This window comes from Diaporthe citri (genome assembly GCF_014595645.1).
Source record: "Diaporthe citri strain NFHF-8-4 chromosome Unknown scaffold_1, whole genome shotgun sequence".
Taxonomy (NCBI): Eukaryota; Fungi; Ascomycota; class Sordariomycetes; order Diaporthales; family Diaporthaceae; genus Diaporthe; species Diaporthe citri.
This window is the reverse complement of record NW_025064846.1, coordinates 2012381-2031924: the sequence shown is the minus strand read 5'-3', so window position 1 is coordinate 2031924 and position 19544 is coordinate 2012381. Positions and strand designations below refer to the sequence as shown.

At 56.3% G+C, this 19544-nt stretch overlaps 7 protein-coding genes across 7 annotated transcripts; 3 read left to right on the top strand and 4 right to left on the bottom strand.

Annotated features, from left to right (window-relative positions):
- Positions 1-74: 74 nt before the first annotated feature.
- INS49_000526 (uncharacterized protein) lies at positions 75-1055 on the bottom strand (the record flags this gene model as incomplete). The annotated part of the gene is made up of 1 exon (XM_043161363.1): positions 75-1055. The coding sequence occupies one exon, from the start codon at positions 1053-1055 to the stop codon at positions 75-77; it is 981 nt and encodes a 326-aa protein (XP_043029869.1).
- Positions 1056-3252: 2197 nt separating this feature from the next.
- Positions 3253-6976, top strand: INS49_000525 (uncharacterized protein; the record flags this gene model as incomplete). The annotated part of the gene is made up of 4 exons (XM_043161362.1): positions 3253-3309; positions 3879-4092; positions 4232-5956; positions 5991-6976. 4 exons carry the CDS (start codon positions 3253-3255, stop codon positions 6974-6976), a joined length of 2982 nt encoding a protein of 993 aa, XP_043029868.1.
- A 1016-nt stretch (positions 6977-7992) lies between these two features.
- INS49_000524 (uncharacterized protein) lies at positions 7993-9473 on the bottom strand (the record flags this gene model as incomplete). Its single annotated transcript, XM_043161361.1, has 2 exons — positions 7993-8985; positions 9054-9473. The coding sequence occupies 2 exons, from the start codon at positions 9471-9473 to the stop codon at positions 7993-7995; spliced, it is 1413 nt and encodes a 470-aa protein (XP_043029867.1).
- Positions 9474-10630: 1157 nt separating this feature from the next.
- INS49_000523 (uncharacterized protein) lies at positions 10631-11998 on the top strand (the record flags this gene model as incomplete). The annotated part of the gene is made up of 2 exons (XM_043161360.1): positions 10631-10858; positions 10949-11998. The coding sequence occupies 2 exons, from the start codon at positions 10631-10633 to the stop codon at positions 11996-11998; spliced, it is 1278 nt and encodes a 425-aa protein (XP_043029866.1).
- A 515-nt stretch (positions 11999-12513) lies between these two features.
- Positions 12514-13685, top strand: INS49_000522 (uncharacterized protein; the record flags this gene model as incomplete). Its single annotated transcript, XM_043161359.1, has 3 exons — positions 12514-12591; positions 12674-12861; positions 12929-13685. The coding sequence occupies 3 exons, from the start codon at positions 12514-12516 to the stop codon at positions 13683-13685; spliced, it is 1023 nt and encodes a 340-aa protein (XP_043029865.1).
- A 314-nt stretch (positions 13686-13999) lies between these two features.
- On the bottom strand, positions 14000-17541 carry INS49_000521 (uncharacterized protein; the record flags this gene model as incomplete). The annotated part of the gene is made up of 2 exons (XM_043161358.1): positions 14000-17388; positions 17481-17541. 2 exons carry the CDS (start codon positions 17539-17541, stop codon positions 14000-14002), a joined length of 3450 nt encoding a protein of 1149 aa, XP_043029864.1.
- A 654-nt stretch (positions 17542-18195) lies between these two features.
- Positions 18196-19053, bottom strand: INS49_000520 (uncharacterized protein; the record flags this gene model as incomplete). Its single annotated transcript, XM_043161357.1, has 3 exons — positions 18196-18463; positions 18515-18731; positions 18786-19053. 3 exons carry the CDS (start codon positions 19051-19053, stop codon positions 18196-18198), a joined length of 753 nt encoding a protein of 250 aa, XP_043029863.1.
- Between the last annotated feature and the right edge of the window lie 491 nt (positions 19054-19544).

Genomic DNA, 19544 nt, shown 5'->3' with positions numbered 1-19544 from the left:
TTTTCTGCCGGACTTGTTTGCTCACACTTGTTCCGTTCAGGGAAGATGATATTCTGGCAGGGCTGAGATCTGTATCATAGTTCCACGATCTGGGCCGGGCTCTTACATAATTTGCCCGTATTTCCTTGCATGCAGCCAGCGTTAACCATGAGGCTCGCGTTGTTCGAGCCAGGACCAAGCATGAGATACTTGAACGCAACGGCATTCACACCGTAATACATGACCTTGAGAGCATCGACCCAGCTGCTGCTGGGTATCATGTCAAAAAGTGGCCCCCGTATACGGCGTGACATTAGCATCTCATAAGCCTTCTGACACTCGTCAAAGTAAAGGCTCTCCTGGCCACGGCCGCAGTGGACGTGACCAAAGACGTGCAGCCTAGGCTTTACCCTCCACAACTCCTTCAGCAGTCCCGGGCAGCCTAGACCCAGGTCCCGATGAAAGCGTGGTGGCGTATGGGTAACCAAGATGTCTGTCTCGATGGGAACCCTACCTCTCCATGGGCTTTTATCGGCGGGATACTGGAAGGCAAAGTCGTCGCCTCCACACATTGGGATGTCGGCGGCACCATACACCTTCAATCTCCTCCCATTGTGGAACTCCAGGGTGACGGAGCCGTCCTGGAGGTAATGCAGGCCTCTGAAATCGACCCTTCTTGCCTCCTTCTTGTCCTGGGCCAGCCGTGCCCGGACATCGCACCAGCTGTCATGATTGCCTGCGATGACAACCTTGTGGCGGTGGGGCAGGGAGGCTAGCCAGTCGATCTGCTTCTGAATGTCGTCGGCCGAGCCGGAGTTGGTCAGGTCTCCAGCATGGATCAAAAGATCGCCGTCCGGGACATTGTGCACAATTTGGTCATGGGTATCAGACAGACAGACGACCCGGATGGGTGGTTTGTCGCTGGGCGGTCTGAAGGGCTTGCCGCGGAGAAGGAGTATTAGCTGGTAGACGCATGTGATGACAAAGTGTAGTGGAGAGGAGAGAAGGTGGTCAAGGAGGGTGGGTGCCTCCCATTTGCTTGGGCGGCGGAGGTTGAGCCACTGGAGGAGGCCCATCGTACCGGTGGTGGGCAGCTGTGGTTGTGTTTTGGGTTTCCGTTTGGAGCAGACCTCGGGAAGGTGAACGGGGCAAACCTTGTTCAGCCAGCCCAGCCTCCAACGCCGAGCGGGCACTTGGGCTTGGTGAGTGACAGGCAAGGTGTCAAGCAAGTTGGAGTTGAGGGGAGAGGCACCAAGCTCGCCCACGGCTGATTGGCTGGGGGAGCTGGAGTGGGTTTGGTGATTGCGCCCGCACAGTGTGGACTTCGCAGTGTTGATATCAGGAATGTTTCCCAGGTCTGGCGAGATATGGAAGGAGGGAGTGGAAGGAGAAAAATGGATGGGGATGGTAGAGAGGTGGACTGTGCGAGGGACAGTGCATCTCATGCTACACATAGCACACTGTCCGAGGCCCACTGGCAGTGGCAGAAATGCAATTTGGTCTCATGCGAGAGGAATCGGCTGCATTTGCCATGCCAAGCCACGCCAGGCATTGCGCGACTCTGGTGGCAGGGTCGCAACAGGGCCGGACCAAGCGGCCTCTTACCATTGGAGGGCCGTGCAGAGCCCAAAACCTTAGACCGATTGACCAAGTCAGGGCTCCCTCGTCTGACCAAGTCCACAAGCCCCTCCCTCCTGGTGTGTTCACAGAATTGCATTGCATTGCAGTGCACGGCACGGGCATGGCGAGCAAACGGTCAAGGGTTTGCAGTACGTGCTTGCTGCATGTCTCCCAATCCGACGATCGCCATGGGCGAGCAAAGTACCGTTCGACAGAGACAAGTCCAGTCGACCCTGGAATGCTGTGTTCCTAGGTACATGTGCTATCGTCGTACTGTAGCAGCTGTGAACAACCCAAGCACGCATCTGCTCACGTAGGACAGCTACTGTCGCACTGTGCCGTTCATTAAACTGACGTAACTCCCCCCATCGCGGTTCCGCTCGCAATCCGGGTACATGGCACAGTATGGCGCGAGGCCTCGTGACTCGGTGCTGCACAGGTGCGTGCGTCCGCGGTCGGTGTTGGGCAGTGGGTGATCAGGCAACAAGGAAGCGAGGCCTGGGGTGTGCTGCCTGGCGCCTGGGTGGCACAGCGCAACTGACCTCATCCCGGCAGCCCGGCCTCGCCTACCAGGAATTCCTCCAACCTGCAACACCTCTGATGCCACTCCATGCCCGTTTCTCTCCCTGACCTTCCCACGCCGCTTCCCGCTCGCACCTTGGTGACTGACTCCTGGGTACCATATCGTCTCTGCCCGGTCCAGTCACTCAGTCTGTTGTTGTACTGGTGCTGCCGCTGGCCTGGAGGATCCCAAGGTCCTTCACCGGCCGGACTTTGACGGCTTCATTCGGCGCTCCTCTTCAATCATTTCTTCGTTCATCATTTCATTCATTCTTTCATTTCCCTCGCCCACACCATCAGCCCACCCCTGGACCTGTCATCAATCTCTTCATCTCATCATCACACCAGCACCCTCGCTTCATCATCCCTCACCGTTATATACCCAGCCCGTGAACGCTTCATCCTGCAATCCTTTCCCCTTGCCCTGCAAACCCCCCACCAAAACTCCATCACAAGTATTGCCATGATTTTGTCATGCTCGCTCACACACACACACACACACACACACGCGACGGCCAGGCCACCGGCACCTGCGCTCACTTTTCATTCAGCGCACAGAGCCTTTTACGCAACAGTCCGTCGGGAGAGCTGGCCTACATCGCGAGTTTATCTTCTCCCGGACAGAACTGGAGTCTGGTGTGGTGAAATCGACTTGCCCCTTTCCCTTTCCCCGTCGAGGTCCTTTGCTTTCACTCCACGTTGCGACGATGCCGTGCTGGTGACGAATGCGTCCCTGCATCAAGTCCAGCCCTAACAGCCGCGCACTGCGTGGACTGGGATTGGATGCTAACCGGATACTCGACCCGTCCCAAACCACTTTCAGCCAAGCTCCCAACCAAGCACTCACTACCATGCCCAGGTGTACACAGGCGCCGCGAACGGGGTCTCGTTTTCCTTAGTACCTAGCAGGTAGGTGAGATGGGGTGTCCTGCCACTCCTGCCCAAGGCAGGGCCTGTCCCGACTGCGCTGCTGCGCTGCACGCCCTTCACCAGGCCACCAGAGCACCCGCCTGGTCCCTCGCTGCTAGCAGGCCCGGCCCAGTGGCACCCGCTGCCGGCCCAGCTGCCTCCCATTGGCCGTCCGGCCCAAGAATGGCACTGGGGCACTGGCACTGGCTGGCCTCCATGCTGCTCGCACCTCACAAGCAGGTGGGCAAATGGCGCGCGACGCTGCCTCTGCCCTCTGCCCTCTGCCCCCTCTGCCTGCTGGTCTGGGGTCCGGCAGTCGAGCACCCACGCACCGCTGCTGCTGCTGCACCCGCTCTCCTGCACGCGCAGGCGCACCCTCACTCTCACTCTCTTACTCTCACACTCGGTCGGCCGCTCAGGTTTGTCTCTTCCTCTGCTTGTCGCCCCCTCTCTTCACTCTCTTTCTTCCTCCTCCCAACCTTCCTTACACGTCCTCGACAATCCACACCCTTCCCACGCGAGACCGCCCTCTCTTGTTCCCCGAGTCCGCATGAATCTGCCGCATTCATGGTCTGTTTCGTCTTCTCTCCCTTATCCGCCTCGTCTAAATCTCCTTGTCCCTCGAGGCGCATCCTCTCCTCGCCCTAGAGTCGACTTCTCGAATTTGTCTTCGTGATCCCACCACCACACGCCCAACCCAACACTTTGACCAACCCCCAATACAAACCAACAAACCCGAATCGAATCGAATCGAATCCGAACCCCAGGCCAATCCAAATCCAAACGACGACACACACTGATCCACTCAGGGTCTTGTCTGTCTCGTTCGCTTCGCGACACCACCGTTGTACCGCAACCAGCGTCCCTGGTTCTCTGGCTTCTTCGACCTGCCTTTTGTCAACGGCCTGGTACTTCTTCCAGTCGCGTTGGCCACCGAGTCCGTCTGGGTCGCAGAGACTTACGACTTCTCGACACTACGACCGTCCGATTCCTCCCTTCGAATGGTCACCTCCCGTGATCCTCGTCTGTCGTGCCCACAGTGTCTCCCCCTAGGCTCTTCTGTTGAGTCGCACTCCGTCATGCCATCCAGAACGCGGAAATAAACAGCCCAGCCAGTTCCTTTGACCCTCACGTTCTCCGCGAGGCTCATAGATTATGACAGAAAATCTCCCGCCGTTGACGGTCGCTCTCGTCAAGCCTGAGAAGGCGAAGCCGCAAGAGGATGAGGGCATAATCAAGTGCATCTGCAATTTTGCCCACGATGATGGAGCCACGGTCTTTTGCGAGAAATGCAACACCTGGCAACACATTGACTGCTACTACCATCCCCTTGGCGAAGCCGAAAAAGTCAAGCAGGAGGACTTCGACCACAGTTGTGCCGACTGCAATCCCCGGATACTGGACAAACACCAGGCCATGGAGCGACAACGGAAACGTCTCGGCCTTCAGCCCGACGAAGACAGCCCGCACGACAAGCGGCCCAAGAAAGCCCCCGCAAAAACCCAGAAGAAGAAAATCAAGCCCAGCGATCTCCAGCTGAATGGACACCCCGTCGGCGTGGACGGCTCTGGCAGCCCACAAGACCATCCGCCAGCGAAGAAACCCAAACTCTCGCACAAGTCTAGCCAGTCCGTCAGTTCACACGCACCGAAGCGAAGCCCCTCCCACAGCGCTCCAAGGGCCATCCACAGCCATCCCCTCAGCCCTGCTACCACGCCACCCGACCTGCCCAACGATTTTGAAATCCACCACTACACACAGCAATTCCTTGACCTCTGCGACGAGTCCGATGTCCAGATTGTAGATACGAACACATATGCGAACTTGAAGACCCAGACGAAGGTGTCAGACTGGCTCAAACCAGGCCACGAACATTTCCGCAAAGACACAGGGTGCGACTTCAAAGAAGTGATACAAACAACAAAACCGCCTCCGCTCGACCACACTCTACGGGTAGAGAGCAAAGAAGTCCCGCTGACCCGAGACACTGTCCTGCACTGGCAGTACCTTACGACATCATCCGCGATTGATAAAGACGTTCCCATGATCGAACTCAACGGAATAGTCGGTTTGCAAAAGGATTACTGCGAAGAACCGGAAAACCAGTGGCCTGACCTCTGTGCGCCCCTACCTTTTGTGTTCTTCCCCCCATCGCTTCCGCTTTTTATCGACACGAGGAAAGAAGGATCAAATGCTCGCTACGTCCGTCGGTCTTGCAAGCCAAACGCTTCGATCGATACGTATCACCTTTCGGACGGGTCGGTGTTCCATTTCTGGCTTGTGAGTGATCGGCCCATAGCGGCCAACGAGCAGATCACTCTGCCATGGGAGTTCAGGTTCCCCGGTACCACCCAAAAGCGGTTTGTTAAACTGCTTGGGCTCGGCGACGAAGAAACGAATGGACACGTTGCTGCCGATATCGACCATCCTGACTACATGTTCATCTCGGACTGGATTCGTCGCATACTGTCAGAGTACGGAGGTTGTGCTTGCGACCTCGGCAATGACTGTGCCTTTGTTCGGTTCCATCGCAATTACCACGAAAAGGTTCAGCCACGCCCCAACCCACAAAAGAGAAAGCGTGCGAAAACCAAGACGCACACCATCTCACCAACGAGCACTGGACAGGCCACCAATAGTCGGGCTGCAAGCGAGGGCCATCTTGATGAAATGGCAGAGACCGATGTCAACATTGCGGCGGGCTCTCGGAGTAAGCCGCCCAGTCGAGATCGAACACCGGCACGGCACGGCTCGTTTGACAATATTGGGATACTTACCGAACCGACCAACCGAGATAAGAGGAAAGTACAAATGGCCGAGACTTTGTTTCAGAAGTCAGCACAGGAGCAGCAGCAACCACCGCAAGAAGAAGAAGGCATCCACCGATGTGACCGCCAATTCCACTGTTAACTCTACGACAGCGAAGCCAAAAGGTCGGACCGGTGTCAGTGAAGTCCCTGATAAGCCTAACGGAGGAGACGAGCCTCGCTACGTCGATGCGGGTACTTCGGGAAGCAAGCCGGTATCACCAACAAGCGCTACATCGAACCGTTCGGCTAGGTCTACCAAGCCGCAAACGTCGACTGCTCCAGGATCGCGCCAGAGTTCGTCCGAAGCACCAAGAACCTACAGCAACGCCGCGGTGCAGACGGAGCCGGAGCATGATCACTGCGCAAAGCCACGACCAAAGAGGAGGGTCATGTCTCTCACGATGAGGCTCATGGCTCAGAAACGGAGAGATGTTCTTCCGCAGCGCCCACCCAGCGCCATGGACCTAGACTCACCAACGACGACCAAGAGCTCTCTCGGGTCGCCGTCGACTTCACACAAGCCGTGCCCTCTGTCGTCGCCCACCTCTGCTGCCGATGTTGACGCTCCGATGCCCGATGCCCCTCCTGCGCCTGCCAACGTCGTCACCTCCAGCCCGCCTCTTACGAACGGGAATGGGCCTGTCATCAATCCTAAAGAAGCCAAGTCCCCAGAGCTGCGCGTGTCAATGCCCCCTCCCACCGCCTTCACGAGTCCCACATCTGCAACGTCTGTGACAGCTGTGACGACTCCAATATCAACCAACGGGTCCGTCACGCAATCACCATTCTCGACAACCAACCTGCCAAGTCCTTTCGCACCTCCCGTTGCGAACGGGAACACGGCCACACCCAGCCCTATCAAGAAGAAAATGAGCCTGAGTGAATATAAGAATAAAGCCAACAAGGCAGCTGCGTCAGCGAGGTCGGCAACGGACAACACCCACCCACTGAAGACCGCTTCTTCTAATACGGACCCCCTAAAAGCTGCGGGCAACGGCGATCATTCCACTGGTGATTTGGACCGGCCGACAGCTGATGCAGGGGCAGGGGAGACAAATGGTAGCGTATCAGCGGCTCAGGCCAGCACTGCTTCGTGAGACTTGTTGCTCTAGTGCTATCCGCCGACAGTCACACAACACCTTCACACCACTTTTCCTTTATGCGAGTCAAGGCGTCTGGCTTGACCTGGGCTTTTATAATGATTCCACTCTGAGTATCACCCTATTACGATGATATTAGGATCAAAACGGTTTGGGGGAGGGGGGTCGGGTACTTCTCCGGGTCAAGGTACATTGGCGTTTTTTTGGGTTGGGATCAAACCCAGGAGAAGCGTTCGCGGATGTCTCTACGATCTTTAACACCCTTTGTACGTTTTATTTTCTTGCTTTTATTCCCGGATGGTCTCTGGACGACGGATGAATTGGACGAACTGGGCGTAGCTGGAGGGGAGGCAGTGGAAAGTCTTGATGAGGAACTATCAAAGCTGCCGGGGCGCTTTATCAGATCTGACTTGAGAACCAGCTCTGTTGTAACTCTATTCTTATGGCGAGACAAAACGATCTCCAAAAAGCATTTTCTGCTTTTCACTCTACGCAACTACGAGCATTGCAACCTAAAAGTGACATGCTGTTGTAGTTATATGCCACGGGACAGTGAAGTCCAAGAGCAATACGGCGGTCGAACGCAACTTGGCTGCTGCGAGACGGCTCATAACAGGTACTTGGATACGGCATGCCAAGGCGTGTTGCACAATCTGCAAATCTGGTCATGGATTGGTCTATTTGAAGACTAGACTAGGCAGGACGAGAAGGGACGTTCGTGCCATTCAAGTCAGCATACTTCAATGGTGCCAGAACGAAATGGGAAACTCAAGCTTGGTCCGAACCTTGCGCACATGTCCCTGTATCTGCGTGTCTCGAGGAAGCCACCTGGTATCATGCATAAAACGCCCGAAATCCCCTTATGTACACTGTGGTCTTTGTGGGCCAGTACACTACCCAGAAAAGAAGACCAGATATCTGAATCAAGAAGCAAGAAGAACAAGAAGAAAAAATGTGTAGCCGTGACGGCCCTGGCAATGTCTTCGTTTCTCTTGGTGCCAGGCCCAGGTTGTTCAGACGGCAACGCCCCAGTTGTCTTCTTTAAAGACTAGTAGAGCAAGCTTATGGCGAACAAAAAGGCCGAAGAGGCCACAGACGACCTGGAAGGCGGTGAGCTCCCAGGCGAGGCGGTCCTCACGGAGGGGCCCGCGCCAGACGAGCCACAGGTTCAGGATGGTCAGGTTGCTGGTCTCCTCGAAGCGCTCCTCGCCCGTCTCCTTGTCGGCGCGGGTGACGACCTTGAGCAGGCGCAGCTGCTCCAGCAGGCGGATGGCGGCGGCGACGGGCCTCGAGGGCTGCCTCTCCGGGGTCCAGGGCGTGACCGAGGGCTCGAGCAGGCCCGTCCGCGAGTTGAACCTGGGCAGCCGGTGGCGCGGGCAGGGGATGATGTGGAACAGCTGGGGCGCCGAGTAGAGGAAGTTGCCGACCTGCGGGATCAGCAGCAGCATGAGGGTCTTGCTGAAGTGGCCCAGGACGCTGACGACGACGAAGACCATGCCCGCGAAGTAGCAGTACGTGTCCCCGACGAAGACGCGCGCCGGGTACTTGTTGTGCGCGAAGAGCGCGAGGCTCACGCCCAGGAAGGGCAGGAGGAAGTACAAGCTGAACAAATGGCTGTCCACTGCGGGATGTGGGTACGCGGTCGTGAGGTAGAGAGCGTCGTTGAGGACCAGGAGCAGCGCGATGACGATGGACTGCATGACTTCGATCCCGTTGATGCCAGCCAGTATGTTGATCGAGTTGGGGCAGAAAATGGCACAGGCCGCCATGTAGATGTAGTAGAACACCCCGAGGTCGATAAGCTCCTTGCCCACGAGGGACTGGAGTGGGATGGGGAGGACGATGGAGGTAACACCAAAATCGACAAAGTAGACGATCAGGAGGGGGATCGAGGCGAAGGCGGGGATGAAGAACTTGTGCCGCCAGCGGATGTCAAAGAGGTCGTCGCCGATGCCGAGGATGGTGATGGCCTGGAGCGAGAGTATCGCGGAGAGGAAGGACGCAAGCTGTTGGTTGGGCTCTAGTCAGTGCCCGACCGAGTCGATTCGGAACAAAGAGTTGGTGGTTTGCTCACCTTGCTGTGAGGGAACTTGTGCAAGAAACGGCCCTCGTGGACGTGCTCGGCGTGCAGGACCACGTCCCTGTTCCCGCCGCCGCTGGTGGCAGCAACGATGTCCTTGTAGAAGGGGAAAGGTGCGAAGACGATGATGGCGAGCAGGTAGACGACGGCGCAAATGGCGCCGGCGCATTCGGGGATCTCCCTCCTGTTGGTCTTGGACATGTCAACGCCCTTGAGCCCGGCCTTGATGAAGGTCGGCCCCAGCCAGCGTATCATGGCGTACGCGGCGGCGTAGGCCATGCCGCTCAGGGCGAGAGATGCGATCAGGGGCTCGCCCTCGCCGCGGAAGGTGTTGGCCAAGATGGTGCCACATGCGGCTGAGAGGGCGGCGAGGCTGACCGTCTCGGTCCGGGTGAGCTGAGGAGTTGTCGCCATGGCTGCGAAGTGAGGGAGCTGAGGTTCAAGGGCCGACCCATAGCCCAGTGGAGGGAGAGCACTGCCAAGAGTGTAAGTGAGAGAGTACCTCCGGGCTTGTGTGTTGAAATTGTGAGATCTGAGAGACGTGACACGAGCGACGGCGACGACATGTGGAGTTTTGTTCCTGCGCCGGGACCCAAAAAGGCGACGTCTCCAAAGGGCCAAGGTGACGCAGCCCGTTGGAGCTTCCCGGCGTGGACCCCACCAAGTCCCGAGGCAGCTGGGGGTCGAAGGGCCAGTTGGGGCAGCCGATTGGAGCACTTAAAGAAGGACGCTTTAGCGACCTCCAGTGGGTCCTGGGCGAATTCAGGGTCCCGTCTTGACATGTGAGACCAGCCTCGTCAGCCTCAAGACGGCCGAGCCACCTCGTATCGTATTCAGACTGTGGTGTTGATACAGTGGACTGATATAACCGGGTGTGCAGAGCGTCGCATGGTGTGGTTCGAAGCTATACACAGTGGGAGGATCGTTTTGCTTGAGCCTTTTGGTAGTCAGTTTCCTGTAAGTCGTTGACCACGCTGTGCGAATCTCTGTATGTTGTCCAGGTACGCACACGGGTTGTGGCTCGGGTGGCAGTGATGAGACTTATGAGGGATGTGTGTCATGTTCAGTAAGTGAATTACTTGAAATCATCATTGCTCCTTTATGCAGGGGTTGAAAGCCCGGGAATTCCAATGTTCTGGCCATGCGGATGGACCCTGGCCATCACGTCGCCTGGGAGTCCCAAGAAGTCAGGCCTCTGCCACTTGACCAACAAATACACACACAGTGGGATAAACCCTTGTGGGATAACCTCCTGTGGGATAACCAGCTGTGGGATAACCAGCTATGGGGTAATCTGCTGTGGGACAATCTCCTGTGGGATAGTGTACATCTAGGCACCTAGGTGGGTAGGTACCTAGGTGGGTAGGTACCTAGGTAGGTCTTGCGTGTCCGTCACAAGAGTCCCTCGCCGTGCCTCATGACTATGACGACGCACGGACCACCGTCAACAGCTCAGAGTCTCGCAGCACCTCCCTGGTGGGTTGTGTGCCTGACGATGATGGTTCAACCAGCCCAGCCTCAACACAGCGAAATGTGATCTTCCAGCCACCCCTGATATCGGACAAACAAGCATGGCACCAGCTCTGGGGGAACCTCCGGCAACGGAGGAACGGGCACAGTTTGAGCTTGTTATGAAGCACGGCCATCACGACTTGGTCCAGGCAGTGGCATTCAACGCCTACGGTGACCGCTGTGCGACGGGGTCCGTTGATGGCAAGATCAGGGTATTCAATCGCCACAAAGACAGCATCTGGAGGCTGTGTGATACTTGGACCGCTCATGGAGGGGAGATACTCGAGGTGAGCTCGCTTTGGCTTTACGCAGCCCCGTGTCATATCCCACACCCAAGCTCGTCCGTCAAACGTCACAGCTGTTGAGCCTCATCCTAGCTGCAATGGCTTCCGCCAACCGTCTATCCCAACCTCGTCGCATCACTGGGAATAGAGGGCCGCTTTAAGCTCTGGGCAGAGGACCCTTCCGCGGCCCCGGGCCGCCGCTTTGGCAACCGCTCAAAGGACAACGCCAAAGCCGCCTTCGAGCACCGCTCTCCGCGTGCGCCATACCGCTCATTCTCCCTCAAGCGCAATGAGGAGACGCGCCAGACTCACCTCGCCCTATTGGCGGCCGACGGCCGGCTGACCGTCTACGAGAATGAGATGTCTGAGAACCTCTCTGACTGGACTCAGATGGATGAGCTGTCGGTGTGTGACAAGCCCGCCCGCGGCGAGGAGACGTCGTTCCGTGTGCGCTTCGATCCCAACATCGACCCCTGCTACAATGCCTTGCGCGCCGGCATGCCCACCGACACGCTGAGTCTGGTGGTCGCCGCCATGGACAAGGTCAAGATCTACCGCACCCGCGACGTCGTCATCCACTCCTACGGCGTCCCGTCGACCAAGAAGGAGTTTTACGAGGCCGCTGTGGTGTCAGCGCACCGAGGGCTGGTCAGGGATGTCGCATGGGCGCCTGGCAATATCAGGGGCTACGACATCATTGCATCGGCCTGTATGGACGGCTACGTGAGGGTCATACGGGTCGACACTCCGCACGACAGCAACGACGGCAGGTTGTGGTCGTCGAGCGACCTGGTCAAGGGCGGCTCCCGTCCTGAAGCCTCTTTTAGGGCTGCTGGGAACGGATCAGGTGGGAGCCAGGCACAGCAGCCCTCGGGTATCAGCCAGGGCGTGCACCATCCCACAGCCGAAGGCGACAGGAGGAAGAACCAGGCCGGCCACATCTACCATACAATGCAATCGCTGTCCATGCTGGAAAACCACAGGACTCCAATGTGGAGGGTCGGATTCGACGACGATGGACAGATACTGGGGTGTGTTGGGGATGACGGCAAGCTGTTGTGTTTCCGGCAGCAGGCCGATGGACAGTGGCGCAAGAGCTCAGAAATCGGTATCATGAAGATGAAGATGGCCGTCCCGTCCTGAGGCGGTGAAACGGCTCATAAGAAAACCAGCATGCCCACTCGGACTGCTCTGTGCCGAGTATGATCGCTCGAGGCTTAACGGGGTCGAGGTGGTTGGCGCGGCTGCCCCGCATTTGACACGCGAGCCCAACGAGGGGGAACATATGCCGGCAGGAACGAATCGAGCCATTAGTTGGCCGCTGCTACGAGCCTTGGTACTCAGCGCGTCATAGCTACCACATTCCTGTGCGCGTATTGCACTTGTGTTCGCGGGTACCAGACTATTGTACGGTGTATACGGTGTACATGAGACGCACGAGACGGCCAGGGGAGGCACGATAGCTGCAATAAGCCTAGGCGGAAAGTTGCAGAGACATACCCGCGGTAATGCTTGGCATTTCACTATGCGCATGCGACAAAGCGCTTGATGATAAAAATAAGACCATGAGTCGACTGATCTTTTAAGTCCCTGGTCTATAAAGCACCTCCTCACGACCGCTTGTCCTCTCCCCAAAACAAGTAACCTGTAAAGCCTCAATGCTTCGAAACACCATCAGACAGTTCTCGAAATCCTCAGCAACCATGTCCAAGTCTCTGAAGCTGTCCTCCGGCTATGTGAGTAGCTTCCCAATTCCACATATACAGCTATCAATGGGCTCGAGATACCTCAAGTACTGACCTATACTCTCACTATCAGAACATGCCACTGGTTGGCTACGGTATCTGGAAGGTTCCCAAGGAGAACGCAGCCGACTCCGTCTACAACGCCATCAAGTTAGGGTACCGCCATATCGACGGCGCGCATGACTACCAGAACTCGGCAGAGGCTGGCCAGGGTGTCCGCAAGGCGCTCGACGAGGGTATCGTGAAGCGCGAAGAGCTCTTGTAAGTGGTCCGGCCGAGCGCGAATTCCGCAGACGCCAATGGCTACTGACTGGAGCCCTCGCCTCAGCATCGTGTCCAAGCTGTGGAACAACTACCACGCCCGTGAGCACGTCCACGAGATGGCGAACTTCGAGAACAAGAACTGGGGCGTCGGCTACCTCGACCTGTACCTCATCCACTTCCCCATCGCGCAGCGCCATATTCCCATGTCAGAGCTGGTCTATCCCTGTTTCTGGGCTACGTCAGACCAGAGCAAGGTGACGGAGCAGGTCCCCGTGCCCATCCAGGAGACGTGGCAGGCCCTGGAGGAGCTCGTCATCACCAAGGACAAGCCGGACGGGATCCTCCGGTCCATCGGCGTGGCCAACTTCAACGCCATGCTGCTATACGACGTCCTGCGCTACGCAAAGGTCAAGCCCGCCGTCAACCAGGTCGAGCACCACCCGTACCTGGTGCAGCCGGGCCTGATCCAGATGTGCCAGGAGAACGGCATCGCGGTGACGGCGTACAGCTCCTTCGGCCCGCAGAGCTTCATCGAGCTCAGCAACAAGCGTGCCCTCGGCGCCGGCCCGCTGTTCGAGGACGAGGCCGTCGCGGCCGCCGCCAAGAAGCACGGCAAGACGCCCGCGCAGGTGCTGCTGCGCTGGGCCACGCAGCGGGACATTATCGTCATCCCCAAGAGCAACAACAAGGAGAGACTGGCGCAGAACCTGGACTCGTTGGGCTTCGACCTGTCCGAGGAGGAGATCGCGTCCATCTCGGCGCTGGACAGGGGCCTGCGGTTCAACGACCCGGCTGATTTCGGCCTCAGGATATTTGCTTAGAGCTGGTTCAACCGGTGTTAGATCACATATATAGCAAATAATGGCAGAAGTATATTGAATGGTCAATGCCCAAAGCCATCCATAGCGAAATTGACTGTAATTGCCTACAACCCACATTGTCTCTTGTCCCACTAGGACAATCATTGCCGTTCCAGCTTAGTAGAGAACCTCAAAGAACACAAATAGTCTATATAGCAAAATGAAACAATCAAATAGCTGGGCAAAAAAAGCCCGATGTGGACTCCGACTGTCTTTCATGGGATGCTCCAGGACGTGATACGAATATCGTAGATTAGACTCTATGAGGTATCTTTCTACTTCCTCCTCTTCCCACCGCCACCGCCTTCCTCTCCAGACCTCCTCTTCTTGCCCTCCTTGCTCCACCACTCCTTCGTCTCCCTCTTCTCCCTCGCGGCCTTCCTCTCCGCCATCTCGGCCATCTTCTTCTTGAACTCGGCCCTGTTCTCGTCCTTCTTGGCCTTCCTCTTCTCCGCGACGTCCTTGCGGATCGTCGTCAGCTTCTGCATCAGGTCCCGCGCCTTCTTCTCCTCGCCGCCGAGCACCACCGCCCGCTTCTGCATGTATGTCGGCTTCTTCTGCACCTTGGTCTGCACGATCTGGCTCTTGTACGGCAGGTCGGCCGCCAGCTTCCTGGGCACCCGCAGCGGGTTGAAGTGTCTCTCGGCGCGCTCGATCTTGCGGTATTGGCTGTCCTTGTTCTGCGGCGTCGGGAGCGCCTCCTCGGCGCGGATCTCGCCCGTCAGCCGCGCCCGCTGCCACCCGACCAGGTTCGTCACGGGATTGTAGAAGCGGTGCGGCTTGATGGGGTACCACGCCCGCAGGAACACAATGTCGCTGAGCAGGATCTTGTCCTCAAAGGTCGCGCGGAAGTGGCCCTCCGGCTTGGACAGGGCGCGCTTGATCTGACCTCGGATGCCAGAGACTGTCTTGATGGATGCACCTTCAAATTTGGCAATCTCGAGCGAGGTGTTGAACATGTCCTTGATGAAGGCCGTGTTCTTGAAGATCTTGTAGGGAGTACCCGTCAGCTTGAGCTTCTTGACAATCTCGGTGGACTCGTCCACGCTCAGAATGGTGCCCGTTGCCGCTATCCTGAAGCCGGGGTTGGAGTTCGAAAAGTTGTTGAAGCTGACGAAACCAGTGTTCGGTGCTATCAAGGGGCCATAGAAAGTGGCGAAGCAGTGCATGTGCTCCGGCGTGTACTTCAGCATTCTGTTCCGTACTCGGGAGTCAGAAATGCTGTAGATGGGCATCGACTGGAACCTCCTCCAGCCCAGCGAGAAAATGAGCGGGTCGCCAGTCTTCAAGATCTTCTTGTGCCACCTATGCCGTTTTATTCGCACCTGGACGAATCCAAATCTGTCTTCGGTGGCGGAGAGACCTCCCACGATGATTGGCATCTTCGGGTTGAATTGCTTGACAAACTCGGCCGGCACACCCTCGATGACCAGTTTGGCATATTTGCCCGCCTTGTGGCCCTCCACCAGTAATCGTTGTCTCTCGTCCAGGTTCTCAAACTCGGCCTTGTTGATGTCCAGCTGCTTCTGTATCATGGCCTTTTGGGCATCATACCAATCGTCCTCGCCGAAGTCGTCGTCGCCTCCGCCCTCTCGTCGAGCGTTGGCTTTGTCGTTGTTAAAGCCTTCACGATCCTCTTCTTCAAACCTCAGTTTGAGCTCCTCTTTCCGACGAGCATTCTTCTCCCGCTCCGCTTCCAGGCCTGTCTCGACCGGGCCATGCTTCTCGCCAGTTTCGAGATCTTCGAAAGCGCCGTCGCCTTCGTCATCATCATCATCATCGTCACCCTCGCCTCGCTCATCTCCTGAGCCAAAGCCGTCGAAATCATCATCTCCGTCTTCATCTTCACCCTCATCGTCATCCAACAACGCAGCGGTAGTGAACTTTTGCCTCAAAGCTTCAATGCTCTCCTCGTTTGACCAATACGATGCCAGTCTGTCGTAGTCAAAGGTTGGTATCGACCGATCGTCCGCGAGATCCTCCTTCTCGTTCTTGGACTTTTTGAAGAAGGTCTCGTCTCCGGAATCCTCCTCGATATCCTCTTCCTCATCCTCGTCGTCTTCCTGATCCCCTCGCCACCTTCTCAGAATGTCAGGTATGCTCAGAGAGTCGTTGTACAACATTCGTGCCAGGTCTGCTGCCTGGAACGGGGCCTTCTTCCCATGGCGCTGCTTTGCTCGCTCCTCCATATTTTCCTTCCACTTTAGAGCGGCCTCCTCGTCGCCAGAGTCAAAGTCTTCCCCATCACTCGAGTCCACATCTGTGCCTTCCTCGCCTGATATTGAGCCCAGATCCGAATCACTGTCTGCGAAAGCAACGTCATCGTTGTCCCCGTCTTTTTCAGCGTCTTTTCGAAACATCTTGCCCAGCTTTTTCTCGTTGAATTCGGTCTCGACGTCCGATGCATCCTCGTCTGCATCGGAGTCTTCGTCATCGTCTCGTAGATCGTCCTCAGCATCAGCCTCGGCCTGGTCAGCGATTCTCGCCTGCCTGTGGCTCTTGCGACCGGTGTCGTCATCGCCGGTCTCTTTGAGCTCCTCACCACCCGCGAATAGCTGTACCCCGTCCTCGGTCTGACCCAGGAGACGCCTCTCGGACTGGAGGTTGATTATCAACTCCTCACCCTCGCCCCGCTCGACATCTTTGGCGTCCTTATCGAACGTGAACCCTTTGTCCCGGTAAATGTAAATGGCGTCTCCATCCACTTGCAGCCCACTCCGATCCGACATTGGGGCGTACATCTTCTTGTCCTTGTCGTCCAAACGTCGCCGGCCGGTCTTGCCGGTGATCTTGGCGAGCGCCTGCTCCATAGCAGGTGTTGGACACGGGTCGGGCAGAACTTCCACATCTGCAAGAGTGTAATCACCCAGACCAGGTATGTGCACCCTCTGGCCCTGCGATGCGAAATTTGTGCCACGCAAATATCCAGAGAGCACTATGGACCGGTCACACTTTTCATTTTCCTCGATTTTGGTGGGGTGCGTGATGTCGCGCCAACTATCGATAATCGTGTACGGGTGTGAATTCCTCCATATTAACGGCCGAGGGTTCTTCATAATGGAGAGGAATCGTGACAGGTTGTGTACCTCGCGGTCGGGATAACGTCCGTTGATAACGCCCGAGAGGTAGAACAAATGTGCGCCTTGGTAGAGCTCGCTCCATAGCCTGTGCTTTAACCTCTTCTTTGCATCCCTGAGGGTGTGTGGTTTTTTGAACAGGTCAAGATGCGTAAGAATGCCAAAGACGTTACCTGGCATACCAGTTGCAGCCAGGACGTTCAGAAACTCCATTGTCTCCATTTCGAATCCAAAGTTGCCATCAATCATCAGCAACACAATGTCTGCTACTTTGGCGACGTCAACCATGGCCTCGAGCTCGTTGGGGCATTCGATGAAAGTCAAGCGTTGCTTCTTCGAGGTGACGACTGTGATTGGTCCCTGAGGGTTCGAGACCGTCTCCTTGGAGTATCGGCGGATCAAACTCTTGAGAAGGGTCGTCTTGCCCACGCCGGGCGGGCCGACGATGGCCACGAGCCGAGGTGGAGGTTCATCAGGAAATCTGTCGACGAGAGGAACATGGAGTCGCTTTTCTTTTATATCCTGCGATCGTGCAGTTTGTGCTTGGAGTTTTCCGGGCCTGTGTACCGCAAAGGCCTTGGGATTGTCTGGAGGCAGATTCTGTCAATCAAGCGTTCGGCGGACGGCGCCCCAAAAGGTAGAGCTTTGATTTGGTTTGAGCCCTGTTGGTGGAACATACCTCCGGTATGCTTCTTCTTCTCCTTAGGCTTCCGGTGAGGCTTGTTGCTTTGCGCCTCCATGGTTGCAGAATCTTGCGCTGGAAATCCTCACAGCTGTAGAGGAAAAGCAGGCCGGCATGTCGTCTCGCAGAATGGCAAGTCCTCTGGAAATTTTGAGAGTGCTGGTTATCTTATCATCTATCGATAAGCCCTTGCAGGGACCCAGTGCAGGGATGGTTTGGTCGAGGACCCTTGCGCAGCTAGACTAGCACACTGTAACCAAACCGACTTACACAAGAGTAACTCCCATGGACCAAGATCCACGAAAGCAAACGAGGGAAATCCTGAAGGCAAACTCTGTTATCTTTCCAATTAATAGGCGTGCAGAGATCCTGGATCACCTTCAAGCTCTACGATTTAAACTGGGGTAAGGCTCTGGGCGATAGTATCCAGGAGGTCAGGTCTCCTAGCGTGGTTGTCATCAACGGGCTTCAGGTCATACTGCCTGCACTTCCGGGTGGAGGGCTCGAAGTCTTGGTCGATGTTGAAACAGACTTGTTTGAAAAAGCTACTGGTCGAGCCAATATGGAACAAGTTTGCCTTTGCAAGATGATGAACAAATTCAAAAAACCACATGTAGCTGCGGCCATCACTGTGGCCGAAAGGCCCGGCATACCTCAAAGTAACAAGAGTGTTGGTCAAAGTATGATTCACTCACCGGCCCACACGGTCTCTTCACGGGAGTTCAACTCTCTTTGAAGATCCCACGGGACGGAATCTGGCCGCGGAAAACATCCAGTCATCTTCAGGACCAATATTGGGGTCGAACTGGTAGTTGAGCCAGTGTCCGATGATCCTGCCGTGCTCCCATATGGGTGTTTCCCAAGAGCCACTGGGTGTCGATTCCCAATCCGTTGGATCGATATACTTGTTCCGGTTGACAATTTTCCAGAGGTGTGGCTGCCTATTCTTGTTGGGCGTTCGTTGGAGGAGTCGTGCTTGCCTGTTACTTGTTAAAAAAAATCTTGATTTATAAACACCAGGCTGTTCATACTCATGGTCAAACAGCGCCTTCCCTTGCCGAAGGAGCTCGTGCTCGCGGAGCCCTTTCTCGTGCAACCCCGCAAGCATAGCATGTTTACGACTGGCAAGCATGAGAACACCTTCGTGGGAATATGACCGCCCAGGATGAGAGGGATAGTTCTTGTTCTCGAACTCCCAGTAAGGGAGAGTATCCATCTCGGGAGCTTTCAGCCGATAGAATTGCATTGCTGCGAGCAGGTCAGTCGAATAATAGATAGATCACTCGAAGCAGACAAACTGACCGTCAGACCGATGGATTTCAAAGGTGTTAACCTTCTGCCGGTAAGTGTCGTCTTTCTCCCAGCAGGAAGACTCGACATATTCGTTCCAAGCCGCCTTCCATTCCCTCTTTCTCGCGGCCTCGGCCTTGGCCAAAGCCGCTTTGGAAGGTGTCTGGGGAGTCACTTTCGCCTTCTTCTGTGCAGACCCCGGGACGGATCTCGGCCCTTCAACGTGGTCATCGTCAGAACCACGACGCTTTCGCTTTGGGGTGACAGGTGGTGACTGCATGTCGACAATGGGTTTCGTTTCTCGTGTACGGCTTCAGCCTTGCCGACGATTTGGAACCACGGTGAGATCGTGTTTGGCAACGAGATTTGAGCTGGCGGGATCCCGAAGGTTATATTGGAAAGGTTGAAGGTGGCCGTTTGCTGCAATATATTGGCGCATATGCAGCGAAGCGGAGCTCATCCCACCTAGACGCCCATCCTCGGACGAATCAAGCCACACTGCTGTGCCGCCTGGAACGTTTGTACATCGGATAGTGTCACAGAACCGCACAAGCTTCCTTGGGAACATGTGATCTTATGCTGTCCTTGAAAGTTGTGGGTCGCGCATTTCGATAATGAAGTTGGATAGCTGAGCGGCAAGCACTGTACAGTGGGCCAAGGCATGCGAATCCTTGGCAGGATGGCTGGCTGGTAGGCCAGAGCTTCAGCGATGGGCACCGCCCAGGTGGACTGGGAGTGGCCTGGACTGGACTTACACGATACCGCAGTTGA